The following is a 26,845-nucleotide window of genomic DNA, read 5'->3' on the forward strand; positions in this document are numbered from 1 at the left end:
AGAGAACATTAATGCTTATAAAATTAATTTGTGAAATTTATTTTTACATAATATTAACAACATTTCAAAATTTTTGATTTTATTACATTTAAATATGTCATATGTATAATACTTCAGTTTGATAGAATATTGATCTTTGTGCATGAATATTAATTTATGTTGTTTTATAGACTGGAACTCAGACAATTGTGACTGTTACACATTTAGAACCCAATACACCATACAATGTGAAAGTAGCTGTTTGGGAAGATGATAAAATGGAGCTACCCTCAGAAGTCATTACTGCATATACAGCTGGTAAAGTCATCATAACCATACAATTATTATGCTAAAAATAATTTGATTTAAAAAGAAATATATTAACTTCTCTTTTAATATTTTTTTGTAAAGGTTTTTTTCCACTTCCTAAAATCAACTTTACTTTATTTACTTCAACTGATAAAGTATTTAAAATCTAAAAAAAAAAAAAAAAAAAAAAAAAAAAAAAAAAAAAAATTTGAAATTATCATTATAAGTTCAATACAAAATAATAATTAAGAATGAAAGTTTTTTTGGGGGGAAACATGAGTGTTTCAGTGGTCTTTCACACTGCTGGTAGGGAGCTAGAATTCATCCGTTCAGTCTTGGCAGCCCATTAAACAGCCAGTATGTATATAGCAGATTGCACTTTAAATCTCTTGTGGCTAAAATTCATCTCATTAATTGTAGCAAAAAATATGGAGAGGTTCAGGTTCTATCCATGTTTGATCTAGGTCAAAAATATACAGAATTCCTACCATGGCAGTTTAAAGATATAGCTCTAAAAAACTGGGCAATGTGCTTGGTCATGGTTGGTTGTTGTGTGTAACCCACATAAAAATAAAGAACAGATTTTGTAAGAAAAATTTCAAAACCTTTCCACTCATCAGCTTACCATTACCGATAAAATATTTAAGAATCGAATAAGTTTCATCTTTTAAAAGAATTCAATTTTAAACTATGTCTTGTATGCAAATTTTTTATGTATGTAAAATAATGGGGAGGCAAAATTTTAGTCCTGTAGCTTCTTTAGAACTGAAATTAAAAATGTATGTTCACGGTTTGATATAGAATTAGTTTTTCTTCTCTGCCTCTTTTGATTATTTTCAATGTTATGCTTATTAAAAATTAAAAAATAAATAGGACAAAAGTTTTATGAAGTGTTAAAGAGAAATAAATGTTGAAAAAAATGAGTCGCCTTTTTTTAAAATGTTTTAATTAATATCTATTATGTTTATTCATCAACTGAATTTTCTAGTCAACTGTATAAAGTGTTACTTGCAATGTTTTTTGCAATGTACTATAAATTACATCACAAAATAATGATAATTTTTTTTTCTAATTTAGATGGTTGTGTAGTAGATAATAAAATATACAATGTTGGAGAAGAATATTTTATTGAATGTGATGCTAGATGTACTTGTGATGGAAATAACAAAACAACCTGTTCTCCTCGATGTAATTCACCTTATGTAAAACTAGGCTCTAACAATGCAGATCCATTATGTTATGAAAAACCACTATCTTCTGATCCATGCTGTGTAACTATAAGATGCTCAGATAGCAAATACTCCATAGAGACTGAAGGTTGGTAATTTTTATCTTTAATTAAATTTTATGTTTCCATATGTTTAGGAAAACGGTCATTTTACAAAATGTATAAAAAAATAAAAATTTTACTACAGGACATCAAAATGCTCTCTAGTAATATTAGCAGTACATAATATAAAAACAAATGTAAAACACCTTAGAAGAATTCAATGCTTGTTCGAAGTCAATGCAGTTTTTTTTTCCTCATCATAATTAAGAACTTGAAACTGATTGCAATGCTTCAATAACCTGTTTTTTTAACTAGAAGAAAACTGAAGAATTCTGCATAAAAATTTTTCATTTTTAATTAATTGCTAAGTAAAATAATGTTTAAAACATGCTATGAATTTAAATATAACAATATCTACTTATTTAATTTGAATACATTTTAAATTTGATGTTTTAAATAGATAATTATGTGTTGGATTTATATTTATTTTCATAGTTTATACTTAATTTGAGCAATTAAAGGAGAATTAACAATTTTAGTACAATGGGAATAACTTTTGGTGTAAGTAAAGCAAAGTGTTAAAAACAGATGAGCTGATTTTAAGTGTTGATGACTAATGAAAATGGAACATTAAATGACTTTATTGTTGCAATGCTCAATTTTTTTAGCATTAACCTATTTTTGATTACTTTCATGCATGTTTTTTTATCTACTTATTTAAGTGTCTTAAATACCAGTGAAAGTATAATTTATACATTGAAAACTTTCAAAATGTTGAGTGCTGTTGCTGTTCTCTATCATGTTATTTAAATTTTAAACTTGATTATTTATTTGTTAGGTGTTAAGAATAAGACAGGAGACTGTCCTGAAATATTAGAAGGACCCGAAGCTGAAGAAAAGTCATGTTTATCTGACTGTGATCATGATGGTGACTGTGATGGTAATTTGAAATGTTGTCCAAGCTCTTGTGGTGGGGCTGTATGTGTACAGCCATTGATGGCTGAAGGTAGATTATTCATTATTTTATACAATTTTTTGTTTTTTAAAAGTTGAATAAGATTGATAATTTTTTGAAAAGACTGCAATAATGAATTTACACTATGTAATAAGTTTTTATTGTTGGATGTTATTTTTTTTAAAAAAGTTTTTATGTGCTTGTTTTTTTATTTATTTTTTTAAGTCTCCCCATTTCAAAAAAGGTTAAAATGTTTTTTTTATGTATAAAAGAGTATATTGTTAAAATTTATATGCATTAAAATTTATATATGTTACCGTTAAAGTATATAATGCAGTTATTTCATAGATTACCTAGTTATTCTATGAAATAACTAGGCATTCTATAAATTAACTAATAAGAGATAGTTAAAGTGTAAAATAAACAATTTATCTAAAATAAAATAACTAGGTATTCTATAAATAAACTAATGATAGACAATTAAAATGAAAAAGAAGCAATTTATCTAATTTATGCAGCGTATAAATGGTATTTATGGAAACGTACCAAGAAATCATTTGTTACAACAAGGATTACTAAAATGACACTTGGAATTACAAAGAACATTATTTCTAAAACAAAAACATTTTTTGCTGACACACTGGGTTTAACACGAACATTTTTTAAATCCCTGACCAGTACCTAAACTTTGAGCTGTAGCATATAGATTATTTTACACTTTAACGGGCTGCAGATCGTTATTCTATGAAATAACTAGTTAAACCATGAAATACATGAGAGTTTTACACTTTAACGGGCACGATCAGTTATTTCATGGAATAACTAGGTATTCTATAAAATAACGGATTTCATACTTTAACGGTAACATATACATTAAGGAAAGAATATTTTTTGTAAATTACTGTTTGCAATAAAATTAAGGTTTTGTATTTTTCTGTATTTTTTTTTTCTAAAATTTTGAGTTTTAAAACTGTTTTTCTTGTTTTAGAATTGTTATAAATAATGAAACTAAAATATATTCTCAGAATCTTTTATTTTCATAATGGAAATATGAAAATATAAAATTTTAGAATCACTAATAAACTAACTGAAAGTGTAAATTCAAAAAAGATATTTCTCTAGGAAAAATCTATTTTATTTCAAACAGGTCTTATTTGATATATTTTGATTTGTTTATGTGTAGCTTTAATTTGCTAATTTAATATTCTTTAATGATAAAGTACTTTTTGTGACAGATATTAATAAGCTTTTAAAGTTGCCTTGTCACGTGTAAAAAGTGTTAATATAATATGAAAAATATTGCAGATATATGTGAACATATTTACTGTGGTCAGAATGCAAAATGTGTGTCAGAAAAAATGTCTTGTGAATGTGCTGATGGATATATAGGAAATCCTCATGATTTCATGATAGGTTGTTATTTAGGTGAGCATAGTTATTTTCATTCTGAAAATATTAGGTGAATAATATTTCATTTTCTCTTGTTTTATTACTATATGCTTGTAATTTTTCTTTTGTTTTTAATTGATAGTCTTTTGGATAAGTAGGTGCATTATGAGTGGGCAATATTTTAGCCATATCTTTGTTGCCAATTCTATTATGCAGAATTTAAGTATGCATGAATTATCTAATTGTATGCCAAAATTTTGTTCAACAAGCCCTCTATATAACAAGTTTTATTTCCTGTACTTCAATATTTATTGCATATGCATTTCAATAATTATTGCTCTTTTTTTAATTTTTTAGTACTCTTCTAATCTTTATTAATCTTCTTTTCTAGCATTGTATTTTCAATTTCTGTTTTTAAAAATTTTTAATTTTTCTTATTCATCTAATCTTCATTAATCTACTCTTCCAGTATTGCATTTTCAATCTTCGTTTTAAAAATTTTTATTTGCTTTTAGTTTTAAATTATTAATACTGCACTACATTACACCTTATTCATTTCACTAAACATCTGATTTTTTTGGCTTTTTTCACAAACAGCATGCAAAATATGGCCGGTTAAGGCAATTTTCACATTACTTTTTCTTGTAAAATTGCTACAATTCATTTTGGTATCAAACATTGGATTTAAAAATATATTGTAGTAATATCTATTTTGCATATGTTCTGGAACAAAAATTTTAATCACTGTTGATCGGTTGAACATGTGCACCAGATATTGCTTGACAAAACTATGATGTCTAATTTAATTTAACCAAAAATTTATTCGATCCATAATTTTGGGGAAACTAACCAATAAAATGTGCCAAGTGTGTGAGATTGAATAATCACTTTTAAGGAGACGTACTTAGATTATTAAAAAATTTAAGGGAACATGCTGTTGTGTAAACTAGATCATATTATGAAATAGGTTTCTTCTCTTGAATAAATGATTATATCATGCAAGAATTTATTTGTGTTTTTTTGATAAACAAAAATGTGTGTAATAAAATTAATTAACGGTACTGTAGTTGTATACTTGTTTATGGTAATCAGAGCTAAACTTTGGACAGCATACATCTATATCTAAGTTTGCTGAATGACTAAATTTGATACATGAACTATCTATATCATAGTTGACATTTTGAGTCTACTATTTTTTAAATATCAATCTGTACTGTTTAATCATTAATAATCATTATTAACTAAAACTTTTGCCTCTTTTTAATAGCTAACTCAACAGATACTGTTTTGAATGGCACACAGTCAAGTAGGTCAGGATTTCATTTAAATTTGGATGATAAAGATGCCTCTGAAGAAAATTATACCAATAAAACTATTATTTCTGAAGAAAAATCTGATGAATCAGAATCAAAAAATGAGTTAGAAACTGATAACCATGAGCCCAAAATGCCAGTTGCAACTGAACCTCCTTTTGAACTTGATCTTACTTCTAACAGTAATCACAGCATGGATTCTTTAAATATTTCTGCTAATTCAGATGTCATGTCTAATAATTCTGCTGAAACAATTATCAATGAAGAAGAAAATTTCCATTTTAAGAAACCACAAGACGTAGATTCAAGAAGTATGGTTCCAACTGAGATGAAGTCGGAGGAAAATTCAAATACAGAGCCTGAGGGTATTTTATTTTCCATAAAATCTATAATATTACTTATTTTTAAGGCGCTATACGATGGGAAAAAAACTTTCATAGCAAATTTTTTCTCACCTCTGCTGGTATTTCAAGGTATGAAAGAGATTGAGTTCAGGTATAGAATAAACCATGAAATTTTTTTAAAAAAAATTAAAATTAAATTTCCAAATGTAAAAAATTGCAATAGAATTATTCAGGATAGTGCAGTAGTGAATTAATCTTGTCATGAATTTTTTGCACTTTGGTACTCTGAATTTTCAGTATTAAATATTTCAAATTTTATTCCTGGTTTACCTGAACTCACTATTTCTATGCTTTAAATTTTAAAATATCAATGATCATGAAGTAAAATTTGTCATTAATGGTATTTTCCATGGTATTGTGTCATCTTACTGTGAAAATTGTCTTATTTTGGTGTCTATCTGGTATTAAAAAACCAGTAAGGCTATTGAAAGGATATTATTAAACTTTATGCCATTTTTCAAGTAATGTTAGTCTTTATATTATTGTAAAGATATTTTATTTCAAAAAAATCAATTTCTATTTTATATTTAAAATGAACTATTTTTTAATTGTTTTGTAACATGTGAATTTCATGGTGCATGAACACATGTTAACACATTTGACATTAGAATCAAAACTCAACGTTAAATTTATTTAAAAAATGTCAATTCTAGGAATTAAATATATATTTAAATAATATTTAAAATATGAAGCATAGGTACTATAATATAAAATAACTATTTGATATTTTTTTAACTGTTAAAATATTTCAAAGTTTTATTGAAAAATTAATAATATTTTACTTTTTATAAAAATATGTGCACAAAGGCTGGTGCACCTAGTCTAAAGCATATCAAAAAGCTAAATTAGTCATTTTACTCAATTACAGAAAAATGTGATATAATAAACTTGGATGGTTAATAAGATTCTTAGAAAATGTCCTTACAAGTGCAGAAGCTTATTTGTTACTTTAAAGTCTTTGTTGTGCTGATTGAGAATGTGTTTTTTTAATTTTGATTTTTTGTTAACTTTTGATTTTAAAACTATTATTTTGAGATTTTATTATATAGTAAAAAACTTTTTTTCAGGTACGCAAATGCTCTTCGATGGTTGTGAATATAATAATATCACTTATGACAGAGGAGTTAAGTTTGAAGATGGATGTGAAGCTTATTGCACATGTGAAGGAAGAGGACATGTATCATGTGTGCCTAGATGCACTGTTCTTTCTGCGGGTGGTCCTACATGCAAAGAAGTTCAAGATCCAGATGATCCTTGTTGTAAAATTATGCTCTGCAGCTTTCCTGGAAGTACTGAAAAAGAACAAGTTGAAAGTAAATATTTTCTTCCTTTATTTTTTCAATTATTGATTTCAATTTTAATAAAATTTATAGCTTATATATTTTATTATAATTTTCAAAAATGTTCATTTTGGAATTTTATTGTACTTGAAAAATAATTTATGTTTTGCTTTTAATTATTGTTTTTTATGAGTCATTAATATTCTACGTTTTAGCTTTTTTTCCTAACGATTGATTTTTACCTTCACTATTTAAAAAGTTTTCCAGAGAATTATACTTTATTGCTGTATGTTTATGAATTATTACTTTCTTCCCAAATGTTTATTAAGTTCAAAATGCCCAAATTAGTCTGACATGTTAAAATCTTTGGAAGGATTTGTTGTTTTTATTATTCTAATTCAAGCTGATAATTTTTTTAAACATTCCAGTAATACATTAAATAAATGAAATTTATTTTTAAAATCTATTTTGATTTTAGACATATTTTCTTGTAATAAATACTTTTCATAGTAAAACTTTTTTCATTTCTTCAGGAAATTTCTATAAAATTACACCAAATGTATTGTTTGAAGTATTAACAGCAAAATTAAGATTATTTATGTATGTTCAATTCTAGGTTTACCTCTGAAAATTTTGTCTGCATTAGCCCAAAATGGTACAGCTGTTCGTGTACGTTTAGCTCTGTCAATATCTCAACTTCCTTCAATGGCTGGAAGAGATTCATTAGAAGTGTGGTATCGAGAATCATCTGACAGTGAGAATGATCTTTCGCAGTGGAATAAGAAACACTTAACACAAAAGGATTTGACTGAAGTTCAGCAAGGGGTCTTTGAATTTGATATTCATGATTTAATGCCTCAAACAGATTATTACATCAAAGTTGGAAAAGAGAATCAAGGGACACCCAACCTCAATATGGCTGAATTCAGCAATACTGTTAATGTAAAGACCTTCGCTGCTGGTATGTTCTTGTTTAAAAAGTTGTAAATATGTTAAAAAAATTTGTTATTTTTGAATCTTATATGTGCAAATGTAACGGTTTAAGTTTGGATTGTGTTCAGTTAAAGTTAGGGATAGAAACATTTAAAATTTTAGTCTTAAGAAAATTTAGTCTCTTGTCCACAAGGCCAGTAATTAAAAGATATAACTATTCAGTACACTATGTTCACTGATTTATTTACATGTATTTATTAGAATTTAAAAAAAAAAAACGATAATTACAAAATGGAAGCTATTACATTGAAAGGTGCCAACCCGCCTGTAAGGTAGTCAGAGAGCTGACCTCATGTCATAATAGTCCCAGGCTCAAATCCCAGTCAAAAACAGGGATGTTCTTCTTTCTTCTGTGTTCCATCTGTCCTTCATATTGTAGAGGTCACATTGGTACACCTTATATTTTGCCCTTTGAATGAGTGGTCATCACATCTGTCTTGATATCCGAAAGACAAATGTCAATATATGGGTGGAAAGCCCACCCATATATTGTAATTTGTGAAAAAAAAGTTTATGGAGGAAAAAAATTAGGAAATATGCTATTTTGTGACCAAAACTCAGATTAAAGCACACAAATATTACAGCATACCATCCATTTGCATCCATTGTTAGTTAAATGTGAGCAGTGATTATTTATTATATGGTGGTCCAAGTCAAGTTTTAGTGATCCGAGACCAGAGAACCAATATTAATTCAAACGTTAATTAAAATTTTACAGTTTTAACTAAATTTAAATAAAGAGCTGTGTAAAAGTTTCAAAGTTAGGTGCAAACAGCAATTATAATACTAAAGATAATGCAAATTTTTAATGATACTTATAACTTATTTTCCACAGCTGTAAAAACAGTTTTCCAAGGCTGCTTTCATCACAACCAATCCTATGCTTTGGGTGAAGTGTTTTATCAAGGTTGTGAGCACAAATGCATTTGCCGAGAAAAGGGTTTTATTGAGTGTCAAGATCGATGCGAAATTTACATCGACACAGTTGGCTATGAAGGATGTGATTGGGTACCTTCAGAAGAAGATTCATGCTGTACTATTCCAATGTGCAATCGCCGTAAAATTCCTCTAATGCCTGATGGACGAGTACCCTTTACAAGTAAGAAAAAAATTATTTTATGTATAATATCTGTCATAGTTACAGTTTATTGAAATATATTTGCATGTTGAGAAAGATGGTAGTAAAAATCTAAATTTTTAGTCTTCTAATAGGGATTTTCATAGATTAAAATTCTAAACAATTGTATTGTTTAATTATTTTGTTTTACTGTTTTTTTAACATTTATGCTATACATTTTGATTTGAATGTTAAAAGTGTTCTAGAACCTAACTAGTGTGTTAAAAGTGTAAGCATACTAAGATTCATAATTAGTGATAATCTGAAAATAATAAAAACTTTATGCTTGCACTTGCAACATACTCTATTAAGATAGGAGATCGAATTGATTCAATTTACATATCACACTCACCAACCTCTCAATCATGTGCTGAATTTTTTAATTCTGATACTGATGGGGATAATACATAAGAATGGATAAGGAATCACCACATTTATAAATTTTTATATCAATATTGCTTAAAAAAAGTATATGTTTATTTAGAAAATGAGCAACTAGTAAATCTTTGAATAACTTTATTAAATTTCGGAAGTCTAATTGCCACAAAAGAACAATATGAATTAATAATAATTTTCATTATGAAAGAAAAAAGAGTTTTGACAATAATAAATTTAATTTGGAACGTGTAGACATATAGATGATAACATTATCTGACAAGCAGAATAATTGAGAAGAACAAAAACAATACAATTTGACAAGTTTCTACTTCCATGACCCTTCAGACCTGAATGTTGTGGGAATACTTTGCTTTTTTATCAAGCAAATTAAAGTGCATGAGAAAACATCAACAAAAGAGATTTTATAAAGCAAGATAGGACAATCGTTTATTTCAATTTATAATCGAATATTAACTATATTAAAAAAAATCTTCTCATTTATTTATCTAATAAATTAAAGAAAAATCTCTCTCATAGTATGTCTGGTGATTAATTCTTTTATATAAAATTTTCTATTGTAACTTTTTACAATATAATCGGAAAAAATTTATTCCAAAAATAACTATAATAAATATTGTGTATTTATTTTTATTCTGTGCAATATTTAGTTATCTTAGTATTTTCTATGTTTATCTATCCTGGAATCATAAAATATCTATTTGTAGGTGCAGCTGAAAACTTGTGCATTGTTGACAATACTGAAGTGTACAGAGTAGGAGATATTTGGGAATTAGAAGATGGCTGCAAAACTAAAATTTGTCGATGTACTCTTCTCGGGAATGGTAATACAAGTATTCAGTGCCAAAGTCAATGTCCACCTCTTGCTCCAAATGCTCACATACCCACTGCACGTTGTCCTCATCCAGTGCTCATTAAACCAGATGGGCCATGCAATTGTCCATATGTTGTCTGCAATGATGCTCCCAGGCGTAAGTTGTTTATTATACTTAAGCATTTTGTTTGAGACGTGCAGTCTTTTTTCACTCTATTAAGGTATTTTCAAGGATGTGATTTAGTAGACCATACAATTGCTTCAATCCACCTTAACTGCTCCAAGATAGACGATTTTTCCTCTAAATTGTTTCAAATCTATAACAATTCACCATAGATTCCACCAAACTTTTGCAAATTGCATTTTTAGAAAATTTAATAATATCTGCTCCTTCGAAGATTTAGTAAATTCGAGTTAAACTGTATCATTGACACATTTTTTTGCGTCATTAAGGAAAATTTATTACTGTGGAAATTTTATTAAATAAAGCAAAACTGCTAATTTACATCATTGTAAAATATAAAGTGTAATATATTCATGTTTTTTCTCATATTTATTTATCTGTACAAGTATTTTTGTAAATAATACTGAAATATATATAACATTGCTGAAGAATTGAATAATGATTGTGTTCTATTTGAGAATTCTAATACATCCTCATTTAATAAGAACTGGAAACAAAAATGTAGCATATGAGTATAAATATTCACTTTTTGTTAAAGCAAACATTAATTTTTTTTCAAAAAAAATGAAATTTTCATGAATGTAAAAGTTGTAAAGTTGTTTTGCTAACTGTTCATTGCATTTGGTTACAACTTCATCAGTAATTTATGCAATTATTTTTCCTTTTAAGTTGCAAAATTTCTTTTGTAAGGCTTTATATTTTGAAGATTTAAATCACAGATTTATAGATATTAAAAATATTTGTGAAATTTAAACTATTTTGTAGTAGACTTAGTTTCAAGATATTTTTTTAAAATTAATATGTAAATATGGGTGATTTATTTATTGTTTATTTATTTATTCTTCAAATTGGTATGGTTTTTCATTTAATATAAGAAATATAACTTGTAAATATGTGTTAAATTTAACCATTATACTAATTTGCCAAATTTGTACAAAAAAAATTTCTTTGTCAAGCATATTTTTTCATTGTATAATATGGAAGAGAAATTGATTTAGTGTGCAGATTAACTACGAGCTTCTACCTCATGCTAAACTTGCAGGAGAACTGTTATACTGATTGTAATAATACCTTTTAAAAATAAAAATAAATTGTAATGTTTTATAATTTGAGAATGCACCTCACACTTTTATCTTTCTTTCAGGTATTCAACCACCTCGCCCACAGTGTGAGTTTAAGGGTCAGCGATATGATATGGGTCAAGAGTTCCATGATGGATGCATTGCCCTTTGTCACTGTGGACAAGATTTGAGAGTGAATTGTGCTGCTATAGAATGCCCTTATCACTTCTCTGCTGATATTACTAATTGTTTAGAGTGGGACATTGATCCTCATTTTTTCCCTACACCCCCTCATTGCTGTGCTCCAGCTAAATGCAAAAATGGTATGTAAGGGTATCTGTTTTATAGATTTAGATTTTTGACTTATTATAAAATCCCTCATGTATTTCATTTAAAATTAAGTAGTGGAATATGGCGCACAAGTTTTTTATTGTTGTACTATTTTAATGCCATCACTGTGCTTGTATGTTTTATTTTGTTATAAATATATGAAATAATAATTTATTTTCTAAGAAACAATGACTTTACTTTCTGCTGAATTACTTATTTCATCTTATCCAGAGACAAAAAAAATTATTTATTTCATTAATATCAAAATTTAGCTGATTAAATAAGGGCAAGCAAATTAGTTTAACTTTTGAATTAAAAATAAAAATGCAAAATGTAATGTTAATAGAACTCATGTTAAAATACTTTTGCTTTAAATACAACATAGTTGGTTGAAATACCAACATTAAGGTCATATCAATAATTAAAATGAATATAATTAGATAATTATTGTTAAAAAATTATTAGATATTGATTTAATGTAATTAGGAATTCAGTTAAAACTGTATGACAAAACATGTTGTAAATTTAACTAAAAATTTCTCTTTCTCTAGATGGCTCTTGCTTGTTAAATGGTAGAAAGTTTGAAAACTTCCAGGAAATCCATGATGAACTTCTGCCTTGTGGAACAAGATGCTTTTGTGTTAATGGTAATGTAACCTGTGAAAATACATGTCCTCCAGTTGCAGATGTGCCACCTGTTGAATTACCTTGTTCTCCAAACCTGGCCTTTAAAGGTTATGCACCTGGTGAAACATGTTGCTTGAAATGGATGTGTAAAGAACCTCTAAAACCTAGTAAGATTTTGTGCTGTTTTTTTTTTAACCTATATTATGTCAAATAAACATGTTGAACACAACTAGTAAATCTTTGCTAATACAAGTGCTAAGACCCAGCCGATAATTAACCCACTGCGAATCCAGAAGAACCTAAACACCATTCATAAAACCATAAAACAGTAGGTACAAGTTCATTTTGGTATTTAGCGGACCACTGTGAGGTCGCAAGTTCGTCACTTTAGCCAAGTGAATCCAGTAGAACTTAATAAATAAACTTTACAACATTAAAACACTAGTCATTGATCCACAATGTCAAACAAATCCCCAAACACAGCATTCTCAGAATAACAATGTAGCTTTGTTGTCTCATGGCACATTCTAGGGAATTCTTTATAGTATCTGCAGGATAAAAGCTCTAATGAAACCGATCGGAATGCTAATAGTCAATAGTGTAGTAGTGTCAATGCTAATAGTGTAGAAAATAGTCAATTTAGTGAAATTAATTGTTACTGTGTGATGATAAGGTTGTTTTTACCATTCAAAATAATTTTTGGAAATAGAGATCAGCATGATTTAAAATTAAGTCTGCTCTTGAATGTTTTAGAGCTGTGCAAGAAGCCTTTAAATGGACTACAGTAAAGGATGATTGTATTATAGATCAAAACTATTATAATAGGGTTCAGAATCTGATTTTTTTTGGTGTGGCTATCATCAGTAAACAATTTGTCGATGATATTCTATGCCTTTCTATCATAAAAGACACTAAACTTTGCTAATTATATTGAAGGAATAATACACAATTTTATTAGCATATTTGTTATAAAATATTTCATATTTGTATTGCACTACTTTATTTGTAACCTATGTATAGTGTAATTTTAAGTTCTATATAAATCATTTAGTCTTGAAGAGTCACAACAAAAAAAATTGTTTTATTTTTGTAGATTATTGTATGTTTCAAGGATCTCGATACTTAGTGTCTGAGAAATGGGATGTACAGGATTCAAATCAACAAAAATTGTGCAGTTGTATACTGGCTCCCGGAGAAGAAATACCACATGTTGATTGCCGTGGGGGATGTCCACCAATTCCTCAGAAATTTATGTCCCCTACTGAACAGTGTCTTCGTCCTGTTATTGTTACTCCAGACAATCCACTTATGTGTCCCTATGCTTTATGCAATAATACTGTTGGAGGTAGTGCTAATAATCCATGCACTTTATTCATATTTAGATTTTATATATATATATATATATATATATATATATATATATATATATATATATATATATATATATATATATATATATATATATATATATATATATATATATATATATATATATATAGTTTCTAACTACATTTATTTAATATGCATATTAATACATGTGCAAAACTAGTAATAAACCGTAAGTAATACAAAAAAAAGTTAAAATAGCTGAATAGTATCAATTCCTAAAATAGACATTAATCTTTTCTCTTATAGGTGTTTGTCACTATATTTTGTGCAATTGGTTTAATAGCTATTTTGACTTAAAATTTTCTAAAATTAATGTTTTCTGAAATCATTTCAAAAATTTAATTAGTAAAGTTTCCTTAATTTAATTAATTCATTTATTTTATTGTTATTTTATTTGTATGCTAAAATTGGTTTACTTTATTAACACTTTTCTGATTTTAACTTTTTAATTTATTCCCTCTTTTTCATTTTTTCCCCACTTGAAATATGTTGTTCTTAATTCAATTTTACAACTTATGTAAGCTCTTCATCATATCTATATTTCAATAAAATTTTAAATACTTAAATAAAATTTGTACATTTATTTGTAACAGTAAATTTAAAAGATAAATTTCTTATGCAATACACATCAGTGAACATCACCTGCATTTAAATTTTTTAATAAAATCATCAATGCACCTACTAAGTCTTATTAAAACAGAGTAAGTTATAATCACTAAACTTTTAATTCAATTACTTCAATGAATCAATCAAATTATACGAAAAACATATTCTAAAAAGTTTTAAAAAATCTATACTCATTATAAATTTTAATAAAAAATTATTGCAAGGCTGCTACTGAGCAGAGAAATCAGGGAAAACAAGAAAAAGTCGGAATTTTATCACACTGGAAAAATTAAAAAATTTATCTAAAATACCCCAAAAGTCAGGGAATTAATTTTGATAATGTGATAAAAAGTCTGTTTTTTCCCTCAAAAAATTTATCTCATAATAATTTTTTTTTCTTAAAAAAGTGTTCAGATAAAGGGTATTTTGTTAAAGAAAATTTCTTTTTGCATGGGATATTTCCGAAAAATTAATGCTACCGGTTACAAAAATCAGAGCGATTCGATAAAATCAGTCTAGAAAATCGGAAGTTTTTGTATTAAAATAAATTGGTGCTTTTAAATTGATTTAAAGAAATTTATTATGTAGCAGAACAGTTTAATAAAATCATTTATAATTTAAACATACATAAACACTTATAATTTAAACATACATAAACATTTATAATTTAAACATCCATAAACATTTATAATTTTAACATTCATAAACATTTATAATTTTAGCATACATAAACATTTATAATTTAAACATACATAAACATTTATAATTTAAACATACATAATTATAAATTTTATTTATAATTTATTATTTTTCTAATAGGTTTTTTTTTTGAAAAAAGAATGAGTCAGTCTAAAAGTTTTGCATATTAAAACCTTAGGTTTTTCAGAATTTATTTTAATGTCATACTAATTTCCTCTTTTGTGTTTAGGCCAGGAAATGTACAATGTCAATGTTGTTGCCCTTAATTCAACTGCTGTGCGAGTTCGTTTCTCTCTGTCAAATATTTTTGTTGGATTGATTGGACATGCTGAACTTCATTTTACTACTGATCCTACCCTTCCACCCAACCAGTGGCACATCCAGAAGTTTTCTCGACCAAAAAGACTTTTTGACAGTCCTAATATAGAATATATTTTGAATGCCTTGAGACCAAATACCACTTATTTCTTGCAAGTAAAAATTAAAATAGATGCTCTGAGTGGAGGGCCTGAAAGTGAACTTTTCAAGCTAAGAATGCCAGAAGGTATGAAAACATGTGATATAATTTTTAGGTTTAAAAATTACGTAAGATCAAATGAATTTTTTTTCAAAAAAAGTTTGGAATTAAAAATCAAAGATCTTTACTACAAGCAGTATAGTTTGAGTTAACCATTTTAAGACTTTGAAAGAAATATTTTTTAATAAGTTGTATTTTAATTTTAAATTCTACATTAAGTTTCGATAAAACTTTGGTTTGAAAGTTTTTCAGAAATATGCTACCTATGCAAAGAAAATATATGTGGATATTAAGACAATTGTAGACAGATTTGTAAAATTTCTGACAAAACATTTGTTTTGTTCAGAAATTTGTGGAATAAGATTTAAAACCAAATAAAGTTTTTTCATAGCTTTATTTTTTTTTGTTGTTAAATTTGAACACATAATAAGTATGTTTGGAACTCTTTCCCTAATTTGTAGTATCTTGTATTAAGACTTGGGCATATTAAAATTGAAAAAAAGCAAGATATTCTTTATAATTATTATGTGTTATTTTTTAAACATTGTATTATTCTAAGAAAGGTATTGAAACTGTGTTATTGCTTATAACATATGTGATACATTTATTTGGAGCATGGTGAAAGAGAATTGTTATAAACACAATATTTTTATTAAATTAGAAAGTAATTCAAATGTTCTTTATTTTTTTTTCAAATGTGGGCCGATAATACATCAAATTTTCGAGTTATAGTTTATGTATAATCACTTCATGACAATTTTAAATAGTATGTATTACAATACTGCAAAAATGTATTTGCATTTTTAATTTTTCTTTGTTCGTTTTTAAACCAGTTCCTTTTTAAAAAATAAATTTTACAACTATTTTTTTTAAAAATTTATTTATTAAAATTTTATTTCTTAGTAAATATCTATTTTTTTAGAAGTAATTGTCACTACCACAACAACTGTTCCTCCTATGATGATAATTGAAGCTAATCCAGAAGCTCATGTAATTGACGCTAAAACAGTTAGAATTTCATGGAGAAACTTTGATTTAAAAGAAAAGAAATATATCTATGCCATGCAATTGAAGTACAAGTTGAAAAATGAGGCTGATGATAAGTGGATTACAACTCCGATGATTCATAGAGATGTTACGTCATATTTTCTACATGACCTTGAACCTGCTGCAGATTACATTGTAGATGTTGTATTTATGCCTCCAAAAGATGTGCCAACTAAAATTGTTTCTGGAAAAGGAGTAGAATTTAGAACTGCCAAGAAAATTAAGGGTTTGTAAATTACATTTATTTTTATTTATTAGATTTTGCAAAGGGGCAAAACTGGGAGAATGTTTTTCCCCAATACACTATTTTTCTATCTAATAACATGGGGAAAACAGGTTTTGCTATGGGGAGAAGATTGTAGGTTAAAATACGACTTTTTACATGCAGAACTGTCAGTGGGTTAAGCCGAAACTATTTTATCGACGTTTAGTATGTCCTTTAATTTTTGTACTAAAAAATTATTAATTCTAAAATTTCATTTTTTTAAGCAGATGAAATATAGAATGTTAGCATTTCATGAAGTAAATATTTTATTAACATTACTTATGTATGTATATTTTTCCAGAAAATGGGAAAAAATCTTTCAATATAAATATTTTAAATTTGATACTGAATGGTTAAGAACTTTTATAAGTTTGTTTTCAATTGATATTACATTTCAATTTTTTAGTATATTTGAAATACACTGAAGAATTAAATGTATATTTTTAGATATACTGATACATGTTCAGAAATTAATATTATACTAAGCTTTAATCGTAATATGATAAGTATCATGAAAGTGATATTTGTTTATGTGAATGCTTTTTTTAAGTGAAAAATATGTGCAGATTTTAATTGTAATACTAAAAATATATTCTCTAATTCAAAGCTTCCCTTGAAGAGGAGAAATGAGGAAATCAAGCTTCAATTTTTAACCATAAACTTATTTTTTTTTATTTTCCTCATGGTTTAATTTAATATCTCATTAACAATAAAAATGATAGATTATAATGGTTTTAAATATTTTGAAAAATACTCCAAAATTTTAAAATAAATGGTACTAGATTTTTTTTTAAGAAATAATTGGTCGTTTTCTGCTTGTGAAACCTGAATAGATTTCATCGAAAATATTTTATGTCTTCATGGAGTGATTTTGAAATTAAATTCGTTTATGTATGTTAATGATATAAGTCACATAATTATTAAATTAGCTTAATTATTTTTAGATGAATATCATTTACAAGTTTCTGTTGAAGATAATAAACTTGAAGAAGATAAATCATCTTTTCAATTTGCTGGTATACCAGAACCAATATCAAAATACGTTCATGTTATAAAAATCATGTACAAGACTAGTGATGGAGAGCAGTCCTATAGTTTCAAAGTGCCAAAAACTAATCATATCATGCTTGATCACCTGAAACCAGGAAAAAAGTAAGTTTCCAAGTTTATGTTATAAACTAATAAAGCTTTTTAAAAAGTTTATAAAAGCTTTCAGGTAACTAAGATTATAAGAAACACGCTATATGACGATAATATATAAGTTAAATAGAAATATATCAAAATTATTCTTATCTGTTAATCTATTGAAATATTTTATGTCACTAAATTTTTTTTTATTAATTTCCATGTATAAATTACAGATCTAAAATATCTATGTATGTATTGATTTTTCTTTAGATAAGTTATGCCTGAAGTTAAATGTGTAATAATACATAATTATTTACAGTCTTACAAATCTGCATTTTCATGTAATTTGTTTCATTTGCATAATTTCACGTTCGTAAAAGAATTTATTAAAAAATTTTTGAAGCGCAAAATCAATAGAGAGAATTATATTAAATTAGTTTATTGTGTAATCATTGAATAAATTAGTTGAACATAATGAAGCAAAATGATATAAATTAAAAAGCGAGCCAGTCTTATATTTTGAACTAACAAGAAAATTTTAATGATTTCATAAAACTAAAATTGTGTGACATTTCAAAAATATATATAATTTATAAAAATACCAGAAATATATCTATGCTATTTAATTTATAATGTTAAGTGTTTTTTTAAGCGTTTAAGTTGGCAAAATATGCACAATTTTGATGCAGAAATCTGTAAATTGTTACACAATAAGAATTTATAACTATGGCAATATATATTATTCTTGATCTGTATTTTGAAAATTAATTGGTTCATTTACTTAATTTTACACTCATTGAAATTTTATTTTTAAAGTGTTTATAATTGTACTAAAAATTTTTGTGTGTAATATTCTTTGCTTTGAATGTAATAAGAGAATATAAATGTACTTAATGAAGCCTTAGTTTTATTCTGGAAAGGATTGAAACTAATTTGTAAGAGTTTATAATAAATGTTAATGTATTAGCTTAATATATAGCTGTATAAAGCTTTGCTATTAAAATTTGATCATTTTTTTATTGTTTCAGAGTGATATGTTTGTTAAAATTTTAATTTTTTATATCTCATTAATAAAAAATACATGTTATCTTAAAAAATAAGTTAAAAATAAAATAATATATAAGGTGTTTTATTTTTTCAAAGTTTTTCTGTTTAATGTTTCAGAAACTTAAAATTCATTACCTTTATTATTGTACCATTCCTTTATTTTGAACTTTAACTCACAATTAATATTCTAGTTTATTTTATTTTGAGCTATTTTGTTTAATTATGCATTGTTTTTTTTATTAAGATATTTAGCTCAACTGGAGCTGTATTTAACTAATGGCCAAACACTAACATCAAATGAAGTAGAGTTTTTCACAAAGTCTGCAAAACAACCTCAAGTTAATGTTTCAGAAACTGAAAATGTTATTAGTCAAGAAGATCATACGAATGGTAATTATTCTAAACTGTTTTACAATTATTATTTTTCTTGCAAATTACATTAATATACTATTATAAATTATAGTTAAAGAGATTCGTTAAATGATTTAGAGCTAAACAATCAGCTTGTGATGAATACAAAAATTGTATTTCGTATATCCGCCTGTTTGGTTAGCGACAATATTAAATCATGGTAGTGAACAAACCAAATTTGTTATAACAGTGTAAAGTTTATTTTCAAATGTTTTTTTGAAAAATTATTATTTAGAAAAATTGCATATGTTCAGATATATATCTTAGTAGATTCATAAGAGAAATATTTGGACATGGGAAGTTTAGACACAAGGGTCAACAAACAAAATTCTTTTTTGTACATATATTCAAGGTGAATAATTTAGGTTTCCTAGAAAAAACTGTTTTATTTCAAGAAACAACAATTATTCAGATGCATGTGAGCAACAGCGAAGATGAGGCTTAGTCGCCTAGTATTTTTATAAAAATTTTAGAGCATTTCCTTTAACCTATACCAATCTGTTTGTCTAAATAAAGGAAACTCAAATAAATGCTTTTTTTAAGTCTGTAGTCTTTGAGTCAAATGATTAGCGTCAGTATAGAATTGATTTGAGTTTAATAATGTAAAGTTAAAACTTCATAATTTTTTTTAAAAGAAAAAAAAACTCATCATATTTGATTTAAAAATCTGTCACAAACATATCACAAGGCAGAAACATTTTGTGCCTTTTCTCCATAATATTTTAAAACAGAGTTGCTTTTTTTACAATTTATTGGTATCTGTAGCATATAGTATTAACATTTTAATTTCTATTGTATTTTTAACATGCTAATTTACCTCTATTAATCTCAATTCTAATTTATTAGGGAAACAAGCTGAACTACTTCAAAGTAATGAAAATAGGGAAGATGAAAACAGAGCTTACTTTATTGCCTTGGTTGTTGTTGCTGTAGTAGCTGCTGTGGCTGGCTTTGGCTTCGTACTTTTATTGGTCATTTTAGTAAAGAGGCAAGCCTCTGCCAAAGCTCCTATTTCCCGAACGCCGTCAGAGTCAGCTTATGATAATCCTACTTATAAGGTAAGTTCAAAACAAAAAAAATTTTGAAAAAATTACAACAAGCAAATTAGCATCTGTGGTCCTTATTATTTTTCGTAGAAATAATATTATTTTAAGACTAATTTTTATTATGATTTTGTTATGATTTTTAAAACTTAATTTTGTTATGATTTTTCTTTAGTTTATTTTATTTATCTCATAACATTTATTATTTTAGTTGAAGAATTTGGATTTAAAAGAAATATTTAGACAGGTACGCTAACATCTCTAATACTTTTCCTCTGTTTCAACTTACTTTTCTGTTTTCTTTTCATTTTTCTTCCTCGTTATTTTTAAATTATTAGTTGAATTAAACCTCATAATAAAAAAAATTCTGTTTTAAAATTAACTTATGAAATCAATTTAGGCCTCATATGTTTTAGAAACTAAGAGACTTAAGGATTTCTGTTAACTAATAATATTCTTTTGATTATTAACATTTCTAAAAAATACCCTCTTCTCTTTTTTTATTTTATTTTTTTAGGTAAAATTATGTTTTATGATTATAGTGTCATATTAGAGATAGGAAAATTTGCATAATGTACTTTTTTTTACGCTTAAACTATAACTTTTACTTTATATTATCTTTTTACTGATATTTTCCATTTGAAATTGTAATAAACACCGTATAATAGTTTTAATATACTGTGTCTAGTTTTATATATTGATACATAACTTTAAAACTGAAATTTAATAAAATCAATCATTGTTTATTTGCATTGTTCATTTTAATTATTTTTAAGCAGAATATTAATAATTTAATTATTTATTTACTTATTTGTTCTACTTAGCAAAAAATAATTGAATTATTTTTAAAATATAAAAAAAATTAAATAAATAAAAGTAAACTGTTATTTGGATATCTAATTTTTATTTGATAATTTATGCGACGTAAATATGAATGACATAACTTATTATGTAGGTAATTAATTTATATAACTGGTTTTTGAACTGATGAATTTATTCTTAGTTTTATTTACTATCAGGCTTAATATTTTTAATTCTAATTTCACTTTTTTTTCAAAGCTCAAAATTATAAATATTGTAAAGCAAGTTTAAAAAAATTTAAGTTTTAAAAAAATACAAAGTTTTAAAAAAATTAAAGTAAGCTTAAAACTATCTTATAAAGGCATACAATTGTTTTGGTAACATAATGAAGCACTTTCTTCTGTGTCAAAACACAGAAAAAGGTTAGGAAAAGCAGAGATCAACAGAAATTACTACAAGAATAGAGGATAAATTAATATGTTAGGGGAACAAGATACTCAATAAAAGGTTGGTAGGTAAGAGAATATGGAAGATTTTCTAATATTCTTATTCCTTTTGTTCTATTGGTTAATCCTTTTTTTTGTTGTAACTTGTTTGTAGATTTTTCTGCATCTCTGTGTTGATAAGTTTAATTCTGTATTATGACACTGAAGCTGCTTCACTTTTTATATTGATATAATCATTTGTCCGTTTTAGTGTTATTTTCCCCATTTTGTTTTAACTATTTATATGCAGTACAAAGTAAAACCTTTTGAATTATAAACATACTTTTCTATTTTATAATTTTCTGTAGAATAATTAAAAGGTAAGGATTTTTTTCTCTTTTAAATGCATTTAGAAAGACTCTAAATATAGTCAAAATATTTTTCATCAAGAAGTGTAAAGTTTGGATAATTCAGTTCAACTTTTTCTAAATGTATCCTTTTTGTATCGTAATATAATCAAGCTCTTTCTTTTCTTTTGAAACCTTTTAAATAGAAGAATTTTAATTCTTTGCTATTTTATGTTGAATAATTTAATTTTTTTTTAAATTTTAGAGTTTTTTTTTTCTTTTTCTAATGTATGTAGAGAGATTAAATACATTTATTCAAAATATTTTTCATCAAGAAGAATAAAGTTTGGATAATTTTCTGTTTTTAAATGTATTCTTTTTGTATCATGATATAATCAAGCTCTTTCTTTTCTCTTGAAACCTTTTTAAATTAGAAAAGTTTTTATACTTTGCTATTTTATGATTTTATGCAGAATAATTTCATTTTTTAAAATGTTATAAATTTTTCTCTTTTTCATCTTTTTGTAGAGAGACTATATACATGTTACGGCGAAACACCAAAATCTGGAGAATGTCGATATTCACCGGTGAATGTCAACATTCACGTAGTCGCTTGGTGTATGTCCGAAATATTTGCTAAATACCCTTATTTCTGACTCTCACCAGTGAATGTCAACAATCACAGTCGCTTTGGTGATTGTCCGAAATATTTGTTATATCCTATTTTATATTAATTTATTCGTTAATATTAATATATTTATTTGATATATTTATATTTATTTTATGTTTTAATACTTACTGACGATAGATTAGAAGAAACATCAGTGTTTGGAGTAGGGCAAATATATACCAGACAATGGCACTTAACCTTAAAAAAACATCAGTGTAGGGTTAAATTATCGAATAAATGTAATTATATCCACGAATAATTTCATATCAATTCGAATGTAATAAATATTTCTGACATTCACCAAAGCATATCTGTGATTGTCGACATACACCGGTGAGGGTCCGAATGTACAAGAATGTATTGAAATATTCGATCTTTCACCAACGTATTTGGTGTTTGTCGACATTCACCAGTGAAAGTCAACAACCACCGATTTCGGTCTTTCGCCGTGAGATATATATTTAGTCAAATTTTTTTTCTTCAAGAAGAATAAAGTTTGGATAATTCAGACCAAATGTTTCTAAATGTATTCTTTTTGTATCATATTATAATAAAGCTATTTTTCTTCTCATTTTAGACTTATGACACAGAGCGACCAGAAGACAAAGTAAATGGACAGACCATTCAAACTACTCAAGCGTAGCTCCTAGCTACAAAATAGACTTTTTAAGTTCAATAATCATGGGATGACCTAACTAAGCGAAGAGTTCTATCTAAATATTGACGTTTTTACTTGTTTAACTTAGTCAACATAGTACTGCCATTTAAAGAAGTGTGCTGAAAAGAAAAATACTAAGAACTTTATTTGTCAATTAAAAAGAACTTAACTAAGAAGCTATTTGAGGTTATAAGAACATAAAGGAGCTATTTGAGAACATAAAGTAGTTTGGGAAGAATAATTCTCTAGTGATTTTATAGTGAATGAAAACTTTGTTTATTATTTAGAGTTACATCTAGATGTGAAGTTTTGGTTTTAAAAACATTCTGTTTACATTACAGAAGTTACTGCATAAGTCAAAGCAATTTTTTTATTGCATTTTTTTTGTCTTATTTTCAGTAAATGAGCTTTTTTTTGTATTTTGTGTAGGGTACAATAATTAATATTTTAAATACTTGTTGAAACTAAATTAAAATGACTTTTTTTTTCTATATTTTAAATACTTTTAATTAAATTGTCAAATTTCTAAATTTGTTTAGTTAAATCCTTAAAAATAGATGCAAATCTTATCTGATAATATGCTAATTGACTTAATTCAAATAATAATAAGTGTAAATTTTTTATCTATTTTTAGGGATGATTTGATATTTTCTTAGTCTTGCATTTTTGTACTTTTAAACTCTCTTTTTGAGGGTCGAAAATTGTGTGATATTTTGCTCAAAAAGTATATTATATAATTTTTTTTTAGAAATTTTATAGAAAGAGTTTTTGAGACTGTTTGAGTAATAAAACTTGTGGAATGTTTGGTGATAAAATGTTAATTTAATTTTTTGTGTTGATCTTCTGTTTGAAGTTTAGTTCTTTGTTATCTAGTGTTCTTATGTATAATATTAAAAATAATACTTAACAATCTAAGTATTAGGCTGTAATTAGTTTGTACAAATTAAAAATAGGGATAGAGAAGGCTAGAAATTTGTTAAAATACTAAATGCAAGTAAGTTAAAATTTCATAATTATAATTATTTTAATAATTAAAAGCATTTAATTGCAGTTTTGAATTTCTATGGAATTGTGAAACAGTAATTACTTTTTTGGTTAAAATTTAATTTTTGTATATCATCAATACTTGTACTAACCTGTAATTTGGTATGTGTTTTAGCAATTATTTCTTTAAATATCTTAACTTTTAATTTTTTATTCTTTGAAAAACTAACTGTAAAATGTTTTTATCTTTATGTGTTGATCACTGAAGAAATCTGTACCTTTGTTTAACTTAAATTATTTCTTCCAATACCTATTTGTTGAATTGTATTATAAAATGTACAGTGAGAGATTTATTATATATACACTATATCTGTGTTATAAAGCACTATTTTCTTACTTTGTAAAGCATTTTATATGTAAAAGAAAAATTTTATTGTAATGAGAATAAAAGAAATTTTGTATATAATGAAGTTTTTTGTTAATTTTTTCGAAATAACTTTTAACATATTTTTGCAGATTTCTTGTATACGAAAGATTTGTAAACTGATTTTTTTTAAATCTAATTTTATTCATATAGTACCAGTAACATCTTTGGACAGTTCTCTCATTTACCCCCCCCCCCCAGTAAAAAATATATATTGATGATAGAATAGCTCTACCTCACCAAAGATTTTTTTAAATTTTCAAATTAAAAAAAGCTAACAAATAAAATTTTTTGAATTGTCACCCGCGTTGTTGAATAAGGAAGTAAGTGGTTGTTCGCGGATGATGGTTGATAAAGACACCCACAACTTGGCCAGCCTGGAATATGGTGTCCTCGACGTAGTTGATTCAGCCTGGTGCCCCATCAAGGAATGAACCAAAGAGACAGTTGACAGCTACCTGAAAAAACAACGAGAAAAGCGCAACAGAAAAGTTTGAAAATTACAAAAAGTTTATTTATTTGTTATTATTATTATATTTTTTTTTGATTGATCACAATCAGCTGATTTTTTTTGTAAGTTAAAGTCCATATTCTTGAGCTCAAGTCCTATAAACAGTTCCAAATCGATGTTAGCAGCTATTTTTAGATTTTAATTTATGATTTGATGCAGGTATAGTATAATGCTTATTAAATTGATCAACGCATTTCATTTGATTACCTTTTGAATAGGATCTTCTATGCTTATTATGTTTACCTCTAATATATTATTGAAAAAAACTCTTTGTTTATTAACATTTTCATAGTTATTATTCATTGGTAGCTTTCATTTGCCTTGATAATTCGAATCAGCATAATTATTACTCAATAAAAAAGCTCATCACTTTTAATGCAAGAATCATTTTTTTGCAGAAAATTTTTCTTCGAATTATTATACACATTTTTATCATTAAATTATGTATTAGAGAAATATTTACACTTTCGGGAGTCCTTAGCGGTTAGAGCAATACAACACTCTTTTAATTGACCCAGTTTCTCGTTTTGCTCATAAATTTGTTGTAGTATTACACAATCATAAATTAGACTTCTAACTAAGGACCTTTTACTCAATAAGAAATCATTACTTTTAATGCAAGAATTATTATTTTGCTGTAAATTTTTCTTCAAATTATTATACACATTTTTATCATTAAATTATGTATTAGAGAAATATTTACACTTTCGGGAGTCCTTAGCGGTTAGAGCAATACAGCACTGTTTTAATTGACCCAGTTTCTCGATTTGTTTATAAATTTGTTATAGTATTACACAATCATAAATTAGACTTCTAACTAAGGACCTTTACTGATTTATTGATGATTATCTACTCTGATTTATTGATAATGGAACGTCTAGCATTTTCCCCTCTCTCTTAAAACCGAAACAATCCATTTAGTTAACATTCTTCATATGTTCGCCTTTTTAATTTTATTTTTCCTGTACTTTTACATTCGGGTTTCGATTTTACAATCATTATTTCTGCAGTTGAGTCGCTAAAAGCCTTGACCTTTTGATTATTCACGAATATATTCACAAATTTTAATTCTTGACTCGATGGTATTTTTTCTGCAAGCATTAATGTGAAAAGTTTGTAACTTCGTGTTAGGTATCGTGTTTATTTCTTCTTTTTGAGTTTCACAGGGATCAACACTTAAGTTTTGATTTTCCATTTTAAAACGCAAATTACAGTTACGCTCAAAATGAGAATTTGATCCACACGTCAACAGCAATAACGATTTTCTGTTAATTTAACATTTTTATAGTTAGAAGTGTGATTTTTTTTCCTGTTTTGCGCTTTTATCGAAAGTTTGGAGGAAATATTCTGTGCGCATAACTTCTTGTATGTGTTTTCTGAATATTTTGTTGATGTCTGTGTTTTCTGAAAGGATTTGCCTTTAGCTGCAAAATTAATGTGGAAAGTTTTGGC

At 26.2% G+C, this 26,845-nt stretch overlaps 1 protein-coding gene across 2 annotated transcripts in view; it reads left to right on the plus strand.

Annotated features, from left to right (window-relative positions):
- Positions 1–24,924, plus strand: part of LOC107448079 (uncharacterized) — an 89,525-nt gene extending 64,601 nt beyond the window's left edge. Inside the window, exons 5-23 of one of the 2 annotated variants that reach the window (XM_043039404.3) lie at positions 171–297; positions 1,366–1,605; positions 2,397–2,564; positions 3,819–3,938; positions 5,170–5,580; positions 6,687–6,932; positions 7,516–7,860; positions 8,728–8,991; positions 10,113–10,376; positions 11,548–11,787; positions 12,346–12,588; positions 13,515–13,766; positions 15,345–15,659; positions 16,555–16,905; positions 17,889–18,096; positions 19,364–19,509; positions 20,377–20,588; positions 20,785–20,820; positions 23,394–24,924. In XM_043039404.3, coding sequence (XP_042895338.2) covers positions 171–297; positions 1,366–1,605; positions 2,397–2,564; positions 3,819–3,938; positions 5,170–5,580; positions 6,687–6,932; positions 7,516–7,860; positions 8,728–8,991; positions 10,113–10,376; positions 11,548–11,787; positions 12,346–12,588; positions 13,515–13,766; positions 15,345–15,659; positions 16,555–16,905; positions 17,889–18,096; positions 19,364–19,509; positions 20,377–20,588; positions 20,785–20,820; positions 23,394–23,459 — 4,254 coding nt within the window. In that variant the 3' untranslated portion in view covers positions 23,460–24,924. The remainder of the gene's footprint in view (positions 1–170; positions 298–1,365; positions 1,606–2,396; positions 2,565–3,818; positions 3,939–5,169; positions 5,581–6,686; positions 6,933–7,515; positions 7,861–8,727; positions 8,992–10,112; positions 10,377–11,547; positions 11,788–12,345; positions 12,589–13,514; positions 13,767–15,344; positions 15,660–16,554; positions 16,906–17,888; positions 18,097–19,363; positions 19,510–20,376; positions 20,589–20,784; positions 20,821–23,393) is intronic. The other variant, XM_043039405.3, reaches the window with a different exon arrangement.
- The last annotated feature ends 1,921 nt before the right edge of the window (positions 24,925–26,845 follow it).

This window comes from Parasteatoda tepidariorum, chromosome 6, assembly GCF_982258835.1.
Source record: "Parasteatoda tepidariorum strain Cologne lab strain chromosome 6, Ptep-v5.0, whole genome shotgun sequence".
NCBI lineage: Eukaryota > Metazoa > Arthropoda > Arachnida > Araneae > Theridiidae > Parasteatoda > Parasteatoda tepidariorum.